The 19,645-nt window shown below is 40.1% G+C and overlaps 1 protein-coding gene across 1 annotated transcript; it reads right to left on the minus strand.

Moving 5' to 3' along the window:
* Window positions 1-1,979: 1,979 nt before the first annotated feature.
* alx3 (ALX homeobox 3) lies at window positions 1,980-13,473 on the minus strand. The gene is made up of 7 exons (XM_038721545.1): window positions 13,269-13,473; window positions 12,509-12,662; window positions 9,406-9,560; window positions 7,241-7,556; window positions 3,185-3,459; window positions 2,937-3,059; window positions 1,980-2,749 (listed from the first exon to the last, which is right to left on the minus strand). Exons 3-7 carry the CDS (start codon window positions 9,550-9,552, stop codon window positions 2,402-2,404), a joined length of 1,209 nt encoding a protein of 402 aa, XP_038577473.1. The 5' UTR covers window positions 9,553-9,560; window positions 12,509-12,662; window positions 13,269-13,473; the 3' UTR covers window positions 1,980-2,401.
* Window positions 13,474-19,645: the final 6,172 nt, after the last annotated feature.

A 19,645-nucleotide genomic window follows, 5' to 3' on the forward strand; every position in this document is an offset into this window, starting at 1 on the left:
ATGAACTGCTAAATGAAGAAATACTGATGGTATGTCTGGTAGCAGCCAAATACAAATTGTGTTGAACTTGCCTCACTCCACTGTTTGACTGTGTTACTGAGTTGGCCACACTGTGCTACCACATTGTTTAGCTTAGTGGGACATGTTGATGCAGTTTGACTACTTCAAATACAAGGATCTGTTGTGTCAAAATAGCTGCACTTCAAGGCCAAGATAAATCTTGAGATCAAAGCTCAGAACAGTGGCCAGCAGGCAGTTTTACAGATTTTAATGAGCATTAAATCATATTTTTTTTTGTCCAGGAGGCTAAGGGTATAGTAATTTCCAGACTCTAGTGACAGTTTTCACCCAATGACCCTGGGACACAGAGTGATGCTTAGTTAATAAATACCCCCAGCATCGTGGAGTCTTTTTCATTTCTTTTCTGACAAATCATACAAGACTTTTGTAGCCTGATATATTGAGTCAATACAGATAAAAGCTTATGCCACACCACTGTAACTAGAATGACAACTTAAAACTTATGACTGCCTATTGAAGAGGTAATTGTTCCTTTTTGAAAGTGGAATAAACAATACCAGATTTATAATATTGTAAGTTATTCTATTACAACTGTCCTGACAGTGTTAGAGAGTTAATATATCAAATTCACTAAGCCACCAAGTTTCCTCTTGTGTTTCTGGACAGATACATTTGATTAACCTGCTCCCTATCTAAGAATAAATATTACAATTGAGCACTGATCCATCCATCTGCTATTTCTTCAGCTTTCCTAAAGATGGCCATCGCCTCAATCCCTTATCCCTACTGACAGGTCTTCTTATCTTCTCCACTTAATCTGGGATTTAATAAGGGAGGCTATGTAACTGCAGCAAGGACTGCCATCTCCCAGGGCCTGGCTGGAATTTGAAGCTGTGGGTGTGGAAATTGTTTCTGATGGGTTTGTGCATTCTTCTATTGGAACCACATGTTAGTGGCTCACACAAAACCCCGGCACAGACTAAAGGGAATGGCAGCTAATCCGCCCCTGCATTGGCTGTCACTGTGAAGCAAGCGAAGGAAAGGAGAGCCAATATTCCCCCATAAGACATGTACACTCCCGGGGAGTAAATGGAGCTTGGGAGGGCTTTGTCCACCAGTGGAACTTTTACCTCAATTCAAGTTACATTTTCAATCTCACACAGATTGAAATGTTTGCACATCTGACATGAATATGTTGGTATTTAGTAATTTACACCAGATGGGATGGTACCGTGCAATTCAGTGTTTCCTTGACAATAAAGTAAACAGTTTGGGGTAAAGCACAACAAGGAGTTTTCCTGAAAACAATTATTAGAAATGCATTCAGAATACATGTGAGACCAAGTAAGCTACAGCAGCATATTTAGTTTGTTATATTTGTATTAGTTTTTTTTGAAAAGACAACACATGAACACACACATACTTATAAATAAAAGCAGAAAGCAGATGAACTGGCTTCTGTGAATAATATTACCAAACAAAATACGGTCTGGTCCATGGTAACCCCAAGTTCTTCGATTAAACTGTAACTCATTACTCAGTTGTTCGGGTTTACCACTGTCGCCAGATGTGAATGTGAAATGCCTGTCTCAATGGAAAGCCAGCCGTCTGTGGGAGGCTCTCTACTTTATCATCAATACTGAAGTGTGGTCGCTGAGTTAGCTTTCCATTAATGAACCTGCCACTCGCTCCTGATACATGAAGTGCCACCTGAAGGCCTCTTGAAGCCAAGCCAAGAAGGCTGCACTTCCCGAATACAAAGAAGCTCACTTCCTGCACAGCAGAAATCTTTGTGTTTATGGCAACCACAGCCTGCAAAGCATTTTTGCCTCGCCACCGCATTCCCAGTTAAATGTGTGACACAGACTTTTGGTTATCGTTTTGTTTTTTTGTTTTTTTTTTAATGTCAAGGCTAGAATAATTCTGTCTAAGATTGATTTTGTTCCATCTCTTTTCCCAAAAATAGTTTCCTACTGAATAAGACAGATTATTTAGATTGAGGCCTTTATTAATGGTCACACTACAAAGCACGACAGACAAAAAAAATGATTAATATGATAATTACAATTTTTACATGCTTAAATAGTTTTTCCTCTTTGGTCTCAGCATTGTGATATCAAAGTAAAACTGGAAACAATAAAGTACCTAATAATACGCTGGGTGTTTTTGCGCAAGAGGCTCAATGCCCTCAATTTTCATGACATTCCTGTTCCACTATCTTCTGAAATGTTTAACGTCACCGAGTTGGCTTATATAATTGTTAAGAGGAAATATTATTCATATGCTGAGGTGGGTGTGTACATTGGGGGTTGTGTATGGGTCAGAAATGTAATATGCTTTGGCTCAGTCAGTGCATAATGGGGAGCTGGCACTGTTGTGGTCATGTAGGCCAGGAGAGGATGCTGCCTGGCTCTTTGGTTTTCATCCGCAGCGCCACCAGGCCCGTCGGCTTATATTCAGTGTCGGGCCCCTCGATGGAAGGGGACCCGAGGCCTCCTGGGAAGCTGTGGAGCGAGTACAGGCCGTTGATGCCCGGATGGTGTGGTGGGTGGTGGTGGTGGGGATGGCTTGGGGATGTGGGCATGCCCATGAAGCCCTGCAGATTGCTGTGGGGGTGAGCGTATGGACTCATGCAGGACGAGGGGATGGAGTCAGCTCCCAGGACACAGCCAGCACCTGAGCCACCGCTTCCTCCTGAAGCCGCCCCTGGCCACAGGTTGCCCTGCATCTGGACAATGAGAGATTTAGGACAGATCACATTTGGAATTTGGTGGAATGAATATCAACAAATCCACACCACACCAAATCATTATATAATATCAGCAAAGGTGGGATTGAGCATAAAAAACACACAGGAGGATCATTCATTACGTGTAGCACAACATGTACGTCATTTAAGATCTGCAGTGGCCCACCTGGTATGTGTCATGGCGAGGGAGAAGAGAGATATCATAGGTGGCAAAGTGGTTGCGGACCTCCTGGATCTTCCCATAGCGTTCCCGTTTCCTCCACTTGGCTCTCCGGTTCTGGAACCAAACCTTTCAAATACAAAAAAATACTGTATCAAAAGAAGATTACAGGTCTTGTTCAGGCCATTAACTCTGTTCTGCCTACAGTTATAAAACGAAATGTTGTAAAATATGAGATTGTTGCCCTAACAGACCTGAACCCGAGCCTCTGTGAGCTCAGTCCTCAGGGCCAGCTGCTCCCGGGCGTACACGTCAGGGTAGTGCGTCTTCTGAAACACTTTCTCCAGCTCCTCCAGCTGAAATGTGCTGAAGGTGGTGCGATTGCGCCGCTTCTTGTTCTTGCCTGATAAGTCGATGGAGTCAGCGATAGAGTCCCCATGTAAAGTGATGCCTGTCTCTTTGAGTTTGCCACAACAGTCTGTGACAATACCAGGATAGCCCATGGCCTTTGGAGCTCCTTTCCCTCTGACTGAGGCATGAGGGGCACACAGAAAAAGGCAGACAGTGTTTTTAAATTCATATGCAAATTCTAGCATTTGTTATTGTCAAATTCATAAGCATCAATTTAGAAATGATTAAACATTTTTAAAAATATTATTGATCTCAGTGTTTAAATAAAGGATCAATTAAAGATACCCCTGGTGTACTTCTTTTGTGGAAAATATTGCAGAAAGATCGTGCAGGACCCCGAGAATCACCACAAACAAATCAGCAGCCTTTTTTTACAGGATATAACAGATATACATTGACACCCATAGGCAACTTAAATATCTTTTAGAATTGTGAGGAAATTGGAGCCAGAGAAACGCACGACTGTTGTATAGTAATGGTCAGTGCTGAAAATCAAATCTCTTTGCATGTGAGGCACCGGTGCAAACAGCTGAACGATCAACCAGTCCCATTTTCACCGCCTGAGAAATTGTTTTTTTTTAACTGGCACATTTTCACCTGGATATGGTTCTGGCACCCATTGGTTTTAATATTTTAATAACAACACACAATAATCCTGCATGCTGTTAATGAAACAGGGTATCACATCAACCATTTTGTTTGTGAGGTATCACTGAAAATCATTAATCTCCCGCTTGTTTTTTTAAGCTTCTCTATTTAATTCCCAAACTCAAACTGCCATAAGAGCCTGTGAGATGCCTGAGAAAAGCAACACACAACACTAATTCAACCCAACAGTGTTATAATTTAATTAGCTCAGACAACCCATATTTAGGCAGTGAACTCTCTGTTTGTTGGCTTGAATTAAACCCACAGGGCGATAAGTGAAAAACAAAATTTGATTTGTTTCATTTGGAAATATAGAAAAGAAACTTTTAGGGTCACCTTCCACACAGACACAAGGGAAACTTATTGCAATGTTCACGTCAAAATATTCACATTAAGAGTAAGACAATCAAGATACAGCACTGAATTATTATTATGACAGAGTTATCTGTTGATACAGCCTATGCTTGTTTGAATTAATATACATTCTGGCCTTTACATTCAGCAGTAAGGGGAAATCTGAAAGTATTACTTCCTTTCCTGTTAACAGGCCATGGAAAGGGCTGTTCCCTCCTGCAGTGTTTGGATGTTGTTGTCCATGTTCATTATGTTTAACCCTGAGCTCCAAAACAAAATCATTCTCCATCTATCTGCAGGCACTCACTCGCTGGGGGCAGCTGAGACACTACTTTGGTATTTTCCTAATTCAATATGGGGCCCAACAGAGAGCACTTTTCATTGCAACATTAATTTCCTCGTGTCCATTAGATCCCACCTCACACCGCAATTCATGCTGAAAATATTCCCCGTTAAAATTGGAAACTGGGGCTGCAGGACATTGTATAGCTTTTACGCTGTCAAGCACCCACATCCGCTCTGCCTCCACTCCAGCGTAACTGGAGATCTATGTGAAATGCGGGAAAAGGCAAATAGAGGATACATTCAAAATGTATAGGTAGGGATATCATGCTGTGAGCACAGGGGATCAATTCTAATACACGGAAATAGTCGTGGTAGAAATTTAAGCTTCTTTTCCAGACCTCTTGCTTCATACATAAAGGTTTTCAGTTTGTGCAAAACTTTAAACCATATGTTTCATCCTGTTTCTTTAATAAATGTAGAACATCCACCGGCTTTAAATTCATCTGCCGTAGTTACTTTAGCAGATAAAAAAAAAAGAGAAGATAATTAAAAAAGAACAATCTCAGCATCTAGCTGGGGATTTGCAAGATCTGAACTTGAGTTCATGCTGCTGAGTTCACAAAATTATTTAAATAGTGAAGGATTATTTTATTTTATTGGAGAAATAAGATGTATTTGTTTGTGCATATTTCTATACAAGACAATATAAATAAGGCAAGAGATTTCTTGTGCCCATGGATACATTTAGTCTGGAATATTTGGTGTCAGATATGCCATAAATATAAAGACAAAAAATAAATCTCACACTGGGAACATCATACATGTAAACCAGAATTTAGCAATATAGCAAATACAGTACGACATATCTTAATAAACAAGAAGAGTAAAATCTCCCAAATAAGTAAACGCAAAAAATTATTATTTTTTACATTCAGACACCCGTTTATTTGTAACAGTGAGAAACATTTAGGCCCTTTTCATTGGAAAAATACAAGTTTGCATTATAAAAATTCAATGGAGAAGCAATTCTATGAAAACAAAGTCAATCCCATTGATTAAAAAATGACAAAATCTGTATTACGATTGCAAAATTGATTGCAAACAACAAACTTGATTAAAACTAAATTAAAAAACTAAATTAAAATTTCAAAGTGTGAAGATGATCCAAGGGTTATAAATGTGTTGGCCTGTCCCACCATCACTAAACTTTCCTCTCACTGTAGACAAAACAGGAAGACGTGTCTGCCTTTGAAGGTGTCTGAACCCAAACTCAAAAACACATCAGTGAATAGTATGGTTACATGCAAACACGCAGTATCTACTGTGCACGTGCATACATGCAAAGCCCTAATCGCTTATAGTGATATACCCAGTAATTTAATAATAAGTTAAATTAAACTTGCATATGCGCATATGTGTGGGTGAGCGCATGCTCGACAGAGTTATGGGGAAACCATGTATGCCTTCTCTTATTTAAACACAATTTCTAGGAAAAGTAATAAAAGTCCACTTTAAACTGGAATATAGTTATCATAACTAATGGTGAAAAAAAGTCTATTGGCTGTCTTTGGCAGTAACATGAATCAAGCTGTTGTATATTATTCTGGACACAGATATCACAAAGACCTTATCAGCACTCATATCCTCTGTTGCTTTGCAGAATCATCAACACCAATAAATAAAGTGAAGGACAACAACATTTCTTCAGGCTGCAGTTCAACATATCCAATCATTAGTTTTCTTCCAAAGATGGACATTTACAGGCTACTAGGCTGACAGCCTTTGGGAGCACGCCAGCTTGCAAAATTCACTCCTGATGTGGTAAAGACTACCAAAAATTTAAAAATATGAGAATGAGAAACATCAGTCTAAGGGCTAAAATACAGAAATATTAAGCTGAACGTTGGCCTGAAAGCCTGATAGCTGACTAGTAGCCTAATGACACACCCAACTTGCTGCCAGGCTGACCTTTAACCTCTCTCACTTTACATCATGGACTGTCAAGTTAAAGAAATCTTGTTGACATTTTTATCACAACCATGCTTTCATTTACATAACCAGTAAAAATCAAGTAACACTTTTTTGTAATTAGCCTGCTAGTTGAAATGACACATTTAGGCTACAAAGTCTGTAAACAGCAAATTGAAGACTGCAAAAAAAAAGAAGAAGAAAAAAGCTTGGAAAACTGATCCACTAGATTTGTGTCATTTAATTCTTATAAAATTTAACAAGGCATTGCCAAGGATAATTATCGTTCTCATATTTTATTTCATCCATTCATCAATTCATTTAGATTTTTTTTTACTTATCCTGTAGGGGATGGCCATTATTTTATTTTGGAAATGTCAAAAAAGGGGGGAAATATGGTAATGCAGGGATTGTCTTCAGCACAAAAGAAAGTTTTGTAGGCTATAAAAACTACTTTAATTTTTAAATGCCTTTTAATAAAAAAACACAGTGTCCTGTCAAACAAAGGCGCTTTGTAGTTCAGACAAATACGAAAAACAAGCAAAGATCGTTGTTATTAAAGATATTGTTGTTGCGCCTACTTTTACATATGGTCAGTTGCATTTCTTTTCTTTTTGTAACACACACATTCTCTATAAACTTACCTTCCGAATTACTCTCGTAAAACGTCGGCTTGCCGCTTATCGCCGTCCCCTTTTGATCCTGGTTTATACTGTCCAAGAACTTGCTGTGTTTGGATGGTGAGGCGGGCGGGTTCGCCGGCGCAGCGCCGTGCGTAAAGTCCGCCGCAGCATCACCAAACCTGCCCATGGCGGCAGCATACACATCCCCCCGCAGGCTGAGACGGTGAGGAAGAGGAGGGGGAAGGTGCGAGGGTTTCTGCAGCTCATCGCAGGAAAGAAAGGAGCCGGAGCCGCCGTGCTCCAGTCCCGGAGAGTTTTCTGGCGTCCTCCTGCTGGTCTGCGAAGAGAAAGGCAAACAACTCTCCGTGTCCATCTTACGGGTCCAGCAGGCAGCACAGACAACAGCGACTGGGCGCTGATAGTGTGGGCGCCTGAGTGAGAGTTTTTTTTTCCTCTTCTGTGTTCATGTCAAGTGGGTGGGATTTAACAGATCAGAAACAAAGACCCGTGAAACCGGGATTGGAGTGTGTGTGCGTGCGTGTGTACGAGAGACACAGAGGGAAAGAGAGAGAGAGAGAGAGAGAGAGAGAGAGAGTGTGTGTGTGTGTGTGTGTGTGTGGCGGGGTGTTGTTACATCAACCAGCAGTCTGATATAATCCGCCAAAAATTCAATCACGTGTGGTTTCTGTCCCTCCAATTAACCATTTAATTCCTATTTCATATATTGTTATGGGCCTAATCACCAAATCAAGCAGGACAGGAGACGCAGACGGCACACGCAACAGTTTAGGCAGGGAAACTGACCGACTAAAAATACACTTTTTTACTGAATGCCATGATGACAGTCTATTTTTATTTTTTTTTTACTTTTTTCATATAACTATTTCATTTCATTTTAACATTATTTTTTAAAACTTTACACCCCATGGCATAACGGGCGCGATTTTTTCTCTCTATCAGACTGAGACTTTCTTCCTTTTAGTCTATTAAACATTTCTGCACGAACTATGGTCTTCGATCAGTTTAACAGCGATTTTAAAAAAATTTTTCCTATCAATTCGATGCATTATTCTAAAGTCAATAAACAGGCCTACAGGTGTCCTTCTGCCGCTAAACCAGAAAGTGAAGACATTGCATTTTACATTAAAATTCAGCACACTCATCAAACTATTGAAAAGACTCATATTAAAAAGAGAAGAAAATCTGAGAAAAATACAAAAGATTTCTTACTACGCAGTTAGGCCTACATAGCATGTGGAAATCAGCAGAGGTAAAACTCATTTTGGATAATAGGTTAATTGAGACCCAAATCCATACGCAATTATCATAATTGAATAGGCTTTGCTATAAACAAAATGTGAAAATCTAGTGAGATCATTTATCTAACTGTCCACCTGATGGCCTATATTTTTCGCTGGCTTTGTTTTTAAACAGACCCAGACCCATAATGGTCAGTTGAAAATGCGCCGGCATTCATCAATAGATGTAATTGCATATGAGGCAGTTAGGCCTAGGCCTATATCGTATTTACGCTACAGAGATATAGAGATAACTTAAGAAATTGTATTCTAATTATATATTAAATTAACGTTAATTTTAAACCAAGGACTCTCAAATTAAAATCTTAATTTAAACAAAATGAATATTCGATCGGCAATCTAAAGTATAATGGACCAATGGGAGGTCTAAAAAGGGAAAAAAACAAACTCTTTTCGGTACTATACATTACAGGCGTCTGCCAGACATATAGGCCAGTAGTTCACCATTTCCTTGTGTTTAAACTATGTTGCTGATTTCCTGTGGTTGCACTAAATTAATACTGAATGTCTTTCAAAAATGATGGAAACAGCAAAACAATTACTATGAAGGTCATAACATCCCCTGCTTGCAGTGAAATACAGTTTTAATTAATGCACTATAATTCTTAAATCTTTGTGGGGCTTTTCCTTGAACTCAATTGACAACTGTTTTGATGAGAGTCAATATAAAAATAATAACAACATTTAGAGTGAAAGCAGAAAAATCTGCTTTGCCCATGACACAGAGCACACGATTTTATACCATGCAGCTCAAAACAGACTGACTACCCTCAGAAAGCGTTAGACTCAGCATTAAGATAAAAGGCTTTTGAGACTGACACCTTATCTCCAATCTCAACAAACATCCTCTAAACACAGTGTACTTACCAGGTTCAGACACGGTACCGCTGGTTTTGGGGACATCTCACCATCTGTCAGGATACCTGAGGCCGCACGCAGTTCAGCTGAAGGACAAGTGTGTAAACATGAGGTCCATTTGGTTTGAGAGGCCTCATAAGCCCCATTTGATTCCATTTTGAGCTCTGAAATTTAAATGTGTCCACAGTACATGTTACAGATCCAAGCGTAGGAAGAAAGAAATACAGAGTTAAGATGGCATGTGAATGATGGTTCCAAGTGAGCTCAAAATCTTGCTTGAATCTTTACTGGTATGAAGTCTAACTTCCATCATTATTTCAATAACAAATAGCGAAAAGCTGACAAACCTACCAAATGTTCTTGTCAATGAACCGGCATTAATAAACCAACAGGAAACCATTTTCTTCATTAATCAACCAATCTTATTCATACTCCAGTGTGCAGACAATACTCTCAAACTACATTCCTCTCTTTACCAAGAGAGTCATAAAAGCGTATGAACAAAATGAAAATTCCAGTCTGCATCTGGAGACAAATTGCAAAGACATGGCTGCTTGTGCAGAAAGGAAGAGGTCCTTTAAATTTAAAATGATTAGTGTCCTTAGATATTAGGCCTAATGACATGAGTAACATGACTTAGATTAACATGTTTGGGTCAGTAGAGCGTAGAGGCTAAAAAAGGCCACGCTGTCATGTTAATCACAACCACAGTGCCACCTTTTACCCTCCCACATTCTGAGTGTATTCATCCCCGTAAACTTCGGCCTAGGTGTAGTTGCCAGCATTTATCAAACTGTCTGGCTATCCACATTTAAAAACCTCATAATTCTATTAGAGGGGAGTAGAAGTTCTAAGATGTACTCACAGGGGGACACGGATATGTTTCTCAAATCTCGTGACAAGCATGTCCTCTGTAGCTTGAGGTAGCAGGGCACTCTTGAATTCACGGACCCAGCTGAGTAAATGCATTCCAGAAATGTGGGCAAAAGGAAGAACGGCTGTGCTATGATCTCAGAGCTGCCGCAGGTACCAGTGTTTATATGAATACTGCATCAAGAGAGCATAAGATGTAGAGGATTATGGGTATGTTATTTGCTGAGGAATCAAAGTCTCCTATGAGTCTGCGTGGATGTCTGTGTGCTGTGGCTTGCTTAATTATGCTTGAGGGGGGAAGGGGGCACTGAAAAGACTTTCCAAGACTTGCAAATCTTTCAAAATAGACATTGAAATCTTTGCCACATCAAACAAAAATGAGTATTGTCCTTTATAAAATAAGCACATCATGTGAAGGAGATGTGTGCATTTTATCTTCACCCACACAGGGAAAGAAGCGACGGTTAAAAGCAGGGAAATGGCAGAAAATAGCATCAACTCGCTGTCCATACCATGACCAGCTCCACTCACCACTCCTCATGGTCCTAAACCCTTGTCCTCCAAGCCTGTCCTGAGCATGACCCTGCACAGGAAATCAGTTCAGCCTGTTGGAAGTCCCAGGTCTCCCCCTGCCGCCTCCCGGCTCTGGGCACAGACAGCGTAGATAAAGGTGACCCTGCGGCCTTCCACCCCTCCCTCCACTACATCCTCTCTGCCTGCCTGTCAGTCTGCAGGGCTTTGTCACACCCTGTTACACCTTACATCCTCTCGCTTACAACTTATTGGCACATCCTCGGCTTGCAGAGATATACTACCTCTGAAACTTTGCACATGTACAGATATACACAAGAATACCATATTCTACTTTTAATTGTATATAGTTTGTACATTTCATATATTTGATTCTGTATTTTATTCTTTCTTTAAGTCACTATATCCCCTCTGCTGCTGGGCCAATTTGAATTTCCCCAACGGGTGATCAATAAAGGAACTCTATGGAAATCTTATAATATGTGTACACACAGACACAACTCTAATCCAAATAAATTAACTAATCGGGCACTAATCTTCTTTATTACATAAAATCAGACTTTTAAAAGTTTATGTAATAATTTGATGATGTTATAATAGTGAACAAAATCTGTCATGTGTGTAGAGAGTAAACAAAGATCTGACCTTTTCCAGTGACAATCTGTGTGATGGTCCAATAGCATGTAGATGGAAAAGTTATTAATATGGACCTGCCAGATGAACACTAACATAGACAGCCAGCGAGAATGAAGTACAACTCTGTACTTCATACAAGCTGGCTGTCTTTGTCTCTGGCTATCACTGCCTGGGGCCTTTCCTCTCACGTACAGGGTGGTGATTCAACCTGAGGTTTGCATTAGAATAGGAGAAGGATAGCTAATTCAATTACCCGCCATGAATGCACAGAGATGATCCCTTATGCAGAGGCAGTGCTCCTCTCAGAGGCCTCCCTCACATCCTCCGCTCCATGTCCAGAAGCTGCCAGAGCCAGCTGAGGATGTGATTGACAGCTGCCGACCCGGGGGTCAGCCGGCTGGAGAGGTGCATTCTGGGAACTTAAGCTGGCCTGCTGTAGCGATGGGGGTTGAGGTTTTGAAAGGGAAATGGGAAGTGGGGTTGCTGTCCTCTGTCTGACCTCGTACGAGGCGTCATGGAGCACACTGGAGCCCAGTGAGTGTCAAGATCCACAGCCACAACACACGAGATGAGCTGGGTACGTATCTTTCAGAAGAACAGACCAACGTTTTTCAAATGGGCGATGGTATTGTTTTGCTTAGAATCTTACTGTACAAAAATATTATTTTTTCTGCACTGCTCTGCAAAACCACAAAACATTAAAAAGGGAAAGTTTTTCCTTTAATTTCACTGCTGGAAAGATCATGACACATTTAGCTACCTAATTAACCCCCTGGTGATCTTCAAACCAAAGGACCTTGATGTTTGACAGTGTAGACAGACCAATGACATGTCCTGCATACTTCGTGATTTTAAATCTGGACACAGTTCTTGCATGATTGATTTATCATAAAATATTTTATACTGCAACACATGCTATGTGGTGCTTTCTTATTGTAGTTTTAGAACTTTTACTGTAGTTTGTGCTTTGGGAGCACAAATCCAAGACAGAAAAGGCTTGCAACAGATAAACTACAGAACACGAAAACTGAAAATTGCCAGTTTTCAAAAGAGATATAAAAATTGACAATACCGTTTGGACCAATGTAGTTTGATGTTGCTTTAAGTAATTCGTTTCCCCACAAAGTCCTGCCATCGTTTGGTCCTCTGTCTCTCCCTCTGCGTCTGTGCGTAGACCCCCTCTAGCTCACAAATTCTCTTGCAACATGGAGAGAGACACAGAAGACCTAGATTGTAAAAAGAAAAACAGTGGTTCTGTTATCTGGGCACATTTTCGATTTAAATGATCAGATGTGTGACACTACATCTCAAATTTGGCTTTGTACAACTGAACATTTAGCCCACTTGTAGAAAATACCGATATTAATTATGTATCGGAAATCAGCCTAAAAATAACAGAATATGATTTTTGGTCCATATCGCCAAGCCCTAGGATAAATACAGATGAGAGATATTATTTGAGCCCTATCAAACAGTTTTTTTTAAATAGGCTTACAAAAAAAAATTGCTCTTGACTTGATTGCATTGACTGAGGTTGTCATAGCAACAAGCTGAAGGACCCATAGCCCACAGGTGCTAGCTTAAGCTCAGACATTTTAGCATTTTCATATGAGCACATAACCTCTTTCATATTTGTTACAGAGAGCTGAATGAGGAGGCTTGCTCGGCACAGTAGCTCACAGAGAGAGATGCTGTGTGTGTGCGGGAACACCGGTTTATGAAAGCTCAGACTGTCGTGATAAATGCCTCTGCTCTGACTAGCTCTTAATGAAGGACAGACCAGCACAGCCACGCTCCTTACTCATAATCTCCAGGAAAACCTAAACATGCACCTTAGTAAAACCACCTGGGTGCATCAGCTAGGCCCCGGTACACCGGACACACGCCAGAGCTAAAAATAAATAATGCCTAAATGTGTCGGAGACTGTAGCGGACAAAGCTAAGAGGCCTGCGCGTGGACGCATGCGTAATAGAGTGCACTAAAAAATAGTCTTGCTATTTCCTTTTGTTTACTGTCAGCATGTGTGACAAAATATTAGACCACATTTAATTTGTATTGTTCATATTAATAGCTATATCATATAAACACAAATCCCACTTTTAGCACACTTTATTTCATTATGGATCATCATCATATGACCTTAGATAGTATTGAAGTTAAAATTCAGCTGGCTAATAGCCTAATCAACCTCATCATTGACGCAGGTTAATATAAGATAGCATTGGATTAGAAACTGCCAATAAAGGCAGTTTTTTTGAGGTGAAAGCCTAATCTGCATTTCTTTGGGAAAATGTAGCCTCAGCTATTTGTCTGACATATTATTGGCCAAGGTCAAGGTAGGTCATAAATCAGCCTATGATTCTGATTTTATATCCGCAGAGATATAATGGGGATATTCGGCTAATGTAGGCCTAAGGAGTTAAATTAATTGTGGGATGGACAGCATGGATTTAAGATAATGGAATTGTCATTGTCCAGAGCCAGAGGACCAACAGGAACCTCCTCGGGTCCTCATCATCGTCATCCACTGCGGGTTTCCGGTGAGTAGATTAAATGTGTTCATGTTATCAACACATGCTGCGCCTGTGTTCAAGGAAGAACGTTTAATCGGGTGTTCAGTTGTCAGCCCACAATAGTGAAGCTTTATTTAAAAATGTATTTAAAAAATAGAACAATTAATCAATCATGCTATAATGATGGGGAATTTAAATTAGTTGTTGCAACTTAGTATTTATTTATTTTATATGGTAAGCCTACTTAGTATATCCAAATAGAACAAAGCTTGTATCATTTAACCAATTTACAAACGCCTGTTATTATTTTACTCATGCAAGTTAAAACCTGACATTACAGTGAAATTGATGCCTAAATAGTGAAAATAGGTAGACATATAAATTTGGTTTGTAGCCTAATTAGGCCTAAGTTGGACACAGGCATGGACTAACTAATAAACGGATATTTAAATAAACAGAATTCAGCAGAATTTGTCATTGTTTTCAGTTTCAAATTTGGCCATAAATAGGCTACTTTAACACGCATTAGTGGCCAGTTTCTTTTTTTCACCGTCTCTATCAAAGTGAACAGAAGCAGATTATTGTTTTAGCTTATAAACTACCCTTAGTTACATCTCCAGTAGGCTAGATTCATTTTGGCACAATTTCCCGGAGATAAGATCGTTATTCACTGGTGATTGTAGGAAACAAGCGTCTTTTCTGGTTTTAATCTTTCCATTGCTTATTAATAACGACTTAGAGTGAGAAAATATTTGCGTGGCTAATTTTTATTGGCCAAATGTAGCCTTTTATCTGAACTCTGATTATTGTTGGCTAATTATTTTGAATTGATAAGAATTGAGAGAACTGAAATATGTCCGCTCTGATATGTCTGAGAGGAATTTAATTTAAATAGATTATGAAGCTATTGCTAAACGAAATAGCCTACAAAATTAGTGAAATTACTCCTTTGTGTTTACAATATTTGAAGACGTTAGCCTTTAGCCTATCATAAATAGGCCTCGCCAAGCCAACAGCTTGGTCTCCGTTTTAAAATTGTGGGGGAATAACGCATAATATATTTTTCCCTCACGTTTTAAGTTAAGGCAATATTACAGAACTTTTTCCATAACAACAAGTAGCCTACTACCATATACAGCCTACATTTATTAAAACTAAAAAAGGATGTTCGATGGCGAAAACGTACATTTCTAACAGCGCATTCGACTTTTGTTAAGATAGTGGTGATAAATTGTATCATTCTTAGTAAATGTTGCAGCCTTTACATTCGTGTGTGACAGTGATTGCTCTGGCATTGTGACAGAGGTACAGACAGACACTCACACACACAGGTCTGTAATCCTGAGGCTCCAGACAGGACCTGCGGCTTTGGCAGCGGCCTCCGTCTCCAGCGCATCAGATGAGAACACTCCTGACGCACAGGAGGTCTCCGGTAGCCTACAAGCTTTCTCACATTTTTTGGACGGAACCTGTCAGCTATATACTGGATAAATGCTTATGAAAGTACTCCATAATCAACTACTTGATTTATTGTGAGGAGCTCAGAAAAACCGCGTTTTTTTCTGAGCTCCTCACAATAAATCAATCTATTTTTGCAGTTCAGCTGAGGGAATGGGTGACAGTTGCAGAAATCATATCCAGTTTAACGTGCTCATATTTCCCTGTTGCTTTCAGGGGTGTCAGAAGGATTTGTTGGACTATGATATTTAATAGGTTTTTACAAATAAGTCAGTGTGAAGGATATTGGTACTCTCTGTATTTTCCAGAAGCCCCAAACAACGTGAAATAATAGACAGACAGACAGACAGACAGATAGACAGATAGATAGATAGATAGATAGATAGATAGATAGATAGATAGATAGATATTTAAATTTATCAGGCAGCATCCACTGTTGCCTGATAACAAAAATTCAGATAAACAATACAAGTTTTCATTTGCATTGACAAACATTTCTGCAGACCATGAACAAAGAACTAAAAGTTCAACAGACTCTGAGCAAAACTCCTTTCCTTTTTTCTTTTCTTTTTAGTGATTTTACATAAAGGACTATTCAGTTGACCAGTACAATGATTAAATGTAAGAGTTTGTTCTTGTTGCTTACAGGACTACAGTACAAACCACAATACTCTATACTCTCTTATACTAGAAAATAAGTCTGAAAATGTACATTAACAATTGCAGTGATGGTAAAACGTCAAGATTAACTCGTCTTGCAGGAACACAAATGAACATTTTGCACATTTAAACACATGTTCTTTCAAACGTTTTCCCCATCATTCTCAGTGTGGTGAATATAGACTATTTATATAGTAAAAATATAGGAGTTGTGAGTCTTGTCTAAGAGGATCCGTTCTTCTATCTCTTGAATGCTAAACCCCCTGGTGCAGTGCAGCCCTTTGTTCCTGTCCAATAAGATACAGCTGTACAAGCCAAACTACACAGGGATAGCTGGGGTCATCCTCTCAGCGGATGCTCGGGCCCATCCTGCTACTGGTACCCTGAGGGCCTGGGCACAAAGCACGGCCCCCCAAGCAGCCACACAGACACTGGCCATAATGCCCTCCTTTACCCCCAGCTAATTGAAGATATGGTGGCTGGTGTTTTGTCTCTTCTCTGACTCATCATCCTCTTTCAAGTTTGTATTTCATCATGTAGGACATTTAGAATTATAGTGTTTATATGCACAAACATTTAACCACATGCAACTCACACTAAAAGCACTTTACTGTTTGTGCAGTCTCTGAATCTTAAATTAGAAAAGATATAATACACTGAATGTTCAGCTGTTAGCTGTGTAGTCTGTGTGAAAGGCTGCATGCAGCTGAAACCGGCCCTGTTATTTCATTATCAGAAGATCTCAGGCAAAAGATGAGGTCTGTAAATTGAAGGAACCCTGACACATCTGAAAACTCTGGGGAAGAACAGACCAGCATAGCGAATTAGACTGAGTGGAGTACCACCAAGACAGGACATGTGAGAATTCTGCCTGTTTAGAAAGAGAAAAAGCAAATGACCTTGGGGGCTGAAGTGGCTGGATAGAAAATAAACTGTTTGGAATTACTCTGCACGTTGAGGAATAGAAAGCAGCTGCAAAAATCTGAACTTACTCAGTTGATTTCTCTGTGATTTGGAAAAGCTTTCAGCAGGCACATCACACTAACCTCTAGGCTCAGAGAGCAAAAGCATGAGTTATAATGTTTTCAACATGTCTCTGCTTTTCTAAAAGAGATAAATTGCACTGCTGGAAGTTCAAGTTGAACTGAAACTAACTTTTTGCTTTGACTTGCAGGAAAGCAGCCCTGCAGCAGACAAAAGAGCTGATTGCCAATAGAGATAATTTGAGGTATGTGACAATCGATCAGCGACGTTTAAGGGATTTAGGTAATAATAATGAAAGCTGCAGCGGGCGAGCGCGCTCCGGTGAACGACACACTGGAGATCCTGTCTGCACCAAGTTTCAGAAAATCGAATTTATGGCCACTTCGCAGCAGCTGGATTTGCACTTCCGACCTGGGGATACTGTTACCAAACACCACGGAGAAGGCTGAATATGCAGAAGTTAGGACACTCTCGCTCTTGGTCTCTCGCCTGCTTCCGACACATACTGTATATTTGTAGAGACATGCCCACAAACATGCACATGCTCACTCAACAGACTAAAAGATATGACACTACAACTTATTTTGTGCAACTTTACACTGGAATAATGATGTGAGGATTTGTATTTCCCCACTATTTTGATCTAGGGGCTCTTGTTTTTTCTTCCTGTCTTGTATGTGTAGCTAAACTCTTAGGTCAGTGGACTATTCATGGGTGGCATTGAAAGGGAAATAGTGCTCATTTTAAGTATTTATATATGTCATGGCTCACTGGATATTTTGGATCTAAATAACCAAGTAACTCTCAAAGCCAGACAGCTAAAACATTAATCTGTAATACCACTTAGATCCACAGTCTGGAGCTACTCCACTGACCATAAATTGGAGACTGAGGTTGGTAATGAACCAGAAAATACATCTATTTGATTCAGAAATACACTGACCTTCCTGTCTTTTCCTGTTCAGGCAGATGTGACATCACAGATTTTTTGGCCAAGAATGCTGCTCTTTTTGTTTCTGTCATGGGAAACAATAAGTAAATGTTCCCCCGATAACGGAATTTGTCCCTGGACACAGGAAAAATCATTTTTGACATCTGAAATTCAGCGGTATATCCCAGTAAGGATTTTAAACCCTGCCATGGAAAGTCTAGTCAGCTGCGACCACAAATCGTTCCCCAAGAGCCAGAATTCACTGAGTTGGTGAGGGAGTGTAAACTTGCATCAACCTAGATGAAAAAAAAAAAAAAACGGCTAACTCTTACACTAGATCTTGATCCGCCTGATGGTGTATACTATCTTTCTCAATCCTAAGCTTCAGCACTCTCACTTTCTAATCTTCTTCTCCAGTGTGCCTAAGTTTACAAAAACATTTGGTAATCAGATAGCCCACACTAAGACAAGGCAGTTGACGTTCCCAGTCTCGGATTTCAACAACTTCATTTGAATCCCCCCTCAACACAAAACCAACAAAGCAATGAGTTGTTGTGGATCTAAATCATTGTTAACAGATAACTCATCAATTTCATGGGTGCTCCTTTCTTCAGAGGCACTTTTTGTCAGATGATTTGCTGGTGTTGTGTGTGGAAAACAAACCAGCCACACCGCATGTTTGGAAAACGTTGGATGGTGGAAGTGACCACTGTCGCTATGGTTTGGAGACCTGACAGTGAACTCTGAAAGGCCAGCCACCTCCCAGACAGCTTCCCCTACTGCCTCTAGTCTCCATTATCCAGCCATAGCCTGGGGACCAATCGCTCCGGCTGCCCTCTTTGCCTCTCTTTTTCCCTTTCTCCTTCTCTTTCCCTCTCTGTCTCCTTTACTCTCTCCCTTCCTCTTCTTCACGTTTTCTCTCTCTCCAGGCTGTCTTTCCCCCGTGCTTTTAAGAGCTCCCTGTGTCACCAGACTGATTAAAACAAACACTGACCCTATTTTGGTATCTAATCCAATTGTGCTCTTTTTCTTCTCACCGGCCCTGGAGCACGCAGAGTATTGGGTGTCTTGGGAGCCACAGGCCCCCCCCGTGACTGATCTTAGATTTCAAACACTCGGGAACATCACATATGGTGGGCAAAGAGTAAATAAAGTCTTATTAAACTCCACTTTAGCACACATGTGTAAACAGGATTAAGCATGCATCATGATAATGAGCCTTATATTCCTGTGGTGGGAATGATGATGCATGAACAAAATAATACATGTTTATGCATACGACATCTTGCATGCCTGTAGTTGTATTTTGAGTTAAGAGTAAATGCATGCAAGTATGGGTTTCAGAAAGCTAACAGTGCTGGTGAGGGTTCCTGTTGGGGGGTTATTGAGAGAAGACTGCTGTTTATTGTTTTATTAACAAGGGCATGTTGGCCTCACCAGGTCAGGGCTTTACCTTTGACCCCAAGGAAAAAGATTAGAGAGCAGCAACCTTTGTGTATCAAATTGGCAACTGTGCTTGAAGTCTGTGTGTGTCCATGTGTTTCAAGAAAGTGTTGGTTTTTTTTAGTTTTTTAAAAAACTTAAAAAAAAAGAAGTCACCATTAAGTTTTATTGCAGATTTGCAGCAAAGTGTTGCTTGCTTTATGCTGTTTTAGTAGGAAG

This window comes from Micropterus salmoides, unplaced genomic scaffold (assembly GCF_014851395.1).
Source record: "Micropterus salmoides isolate LMB-PRFRI ecotype aquatic unplaced genomic scaffold, ASM1485139v1 Ms_hic_scaffold_16, whole genome shotgun sequence".
NCBI classification, from domain to species: Eukaryota; Metazoa; Chordata; class Actinopteri; order Centrarchiformes; family Centrarchidae; genus Micropterus; species Micropterus salmoides.

Coding starts and splice junctions, on each gene's coding strand:
- alx3 (XM_038721545.1), bottom strand. CDS start 9,552: ATGGAATCAAATGGGGCTTATGAGGCCTCTCAAACCAAATGGACCTCA. Junction 3,060..3,184: donor TCACAGAGGCTCGGGTTCAG/GTCTGTTAGGGC, acceptor TGTATTTGAAAG/GTTTGGTTCCAGAACCGGAG. Junction 2,750..2,936: donor CTCGCCATGACACATACCAG/GTGGGCCACTGC, acceptor CTCATTGTCCAG/ATGCAGGGCAACCTGTGGCC.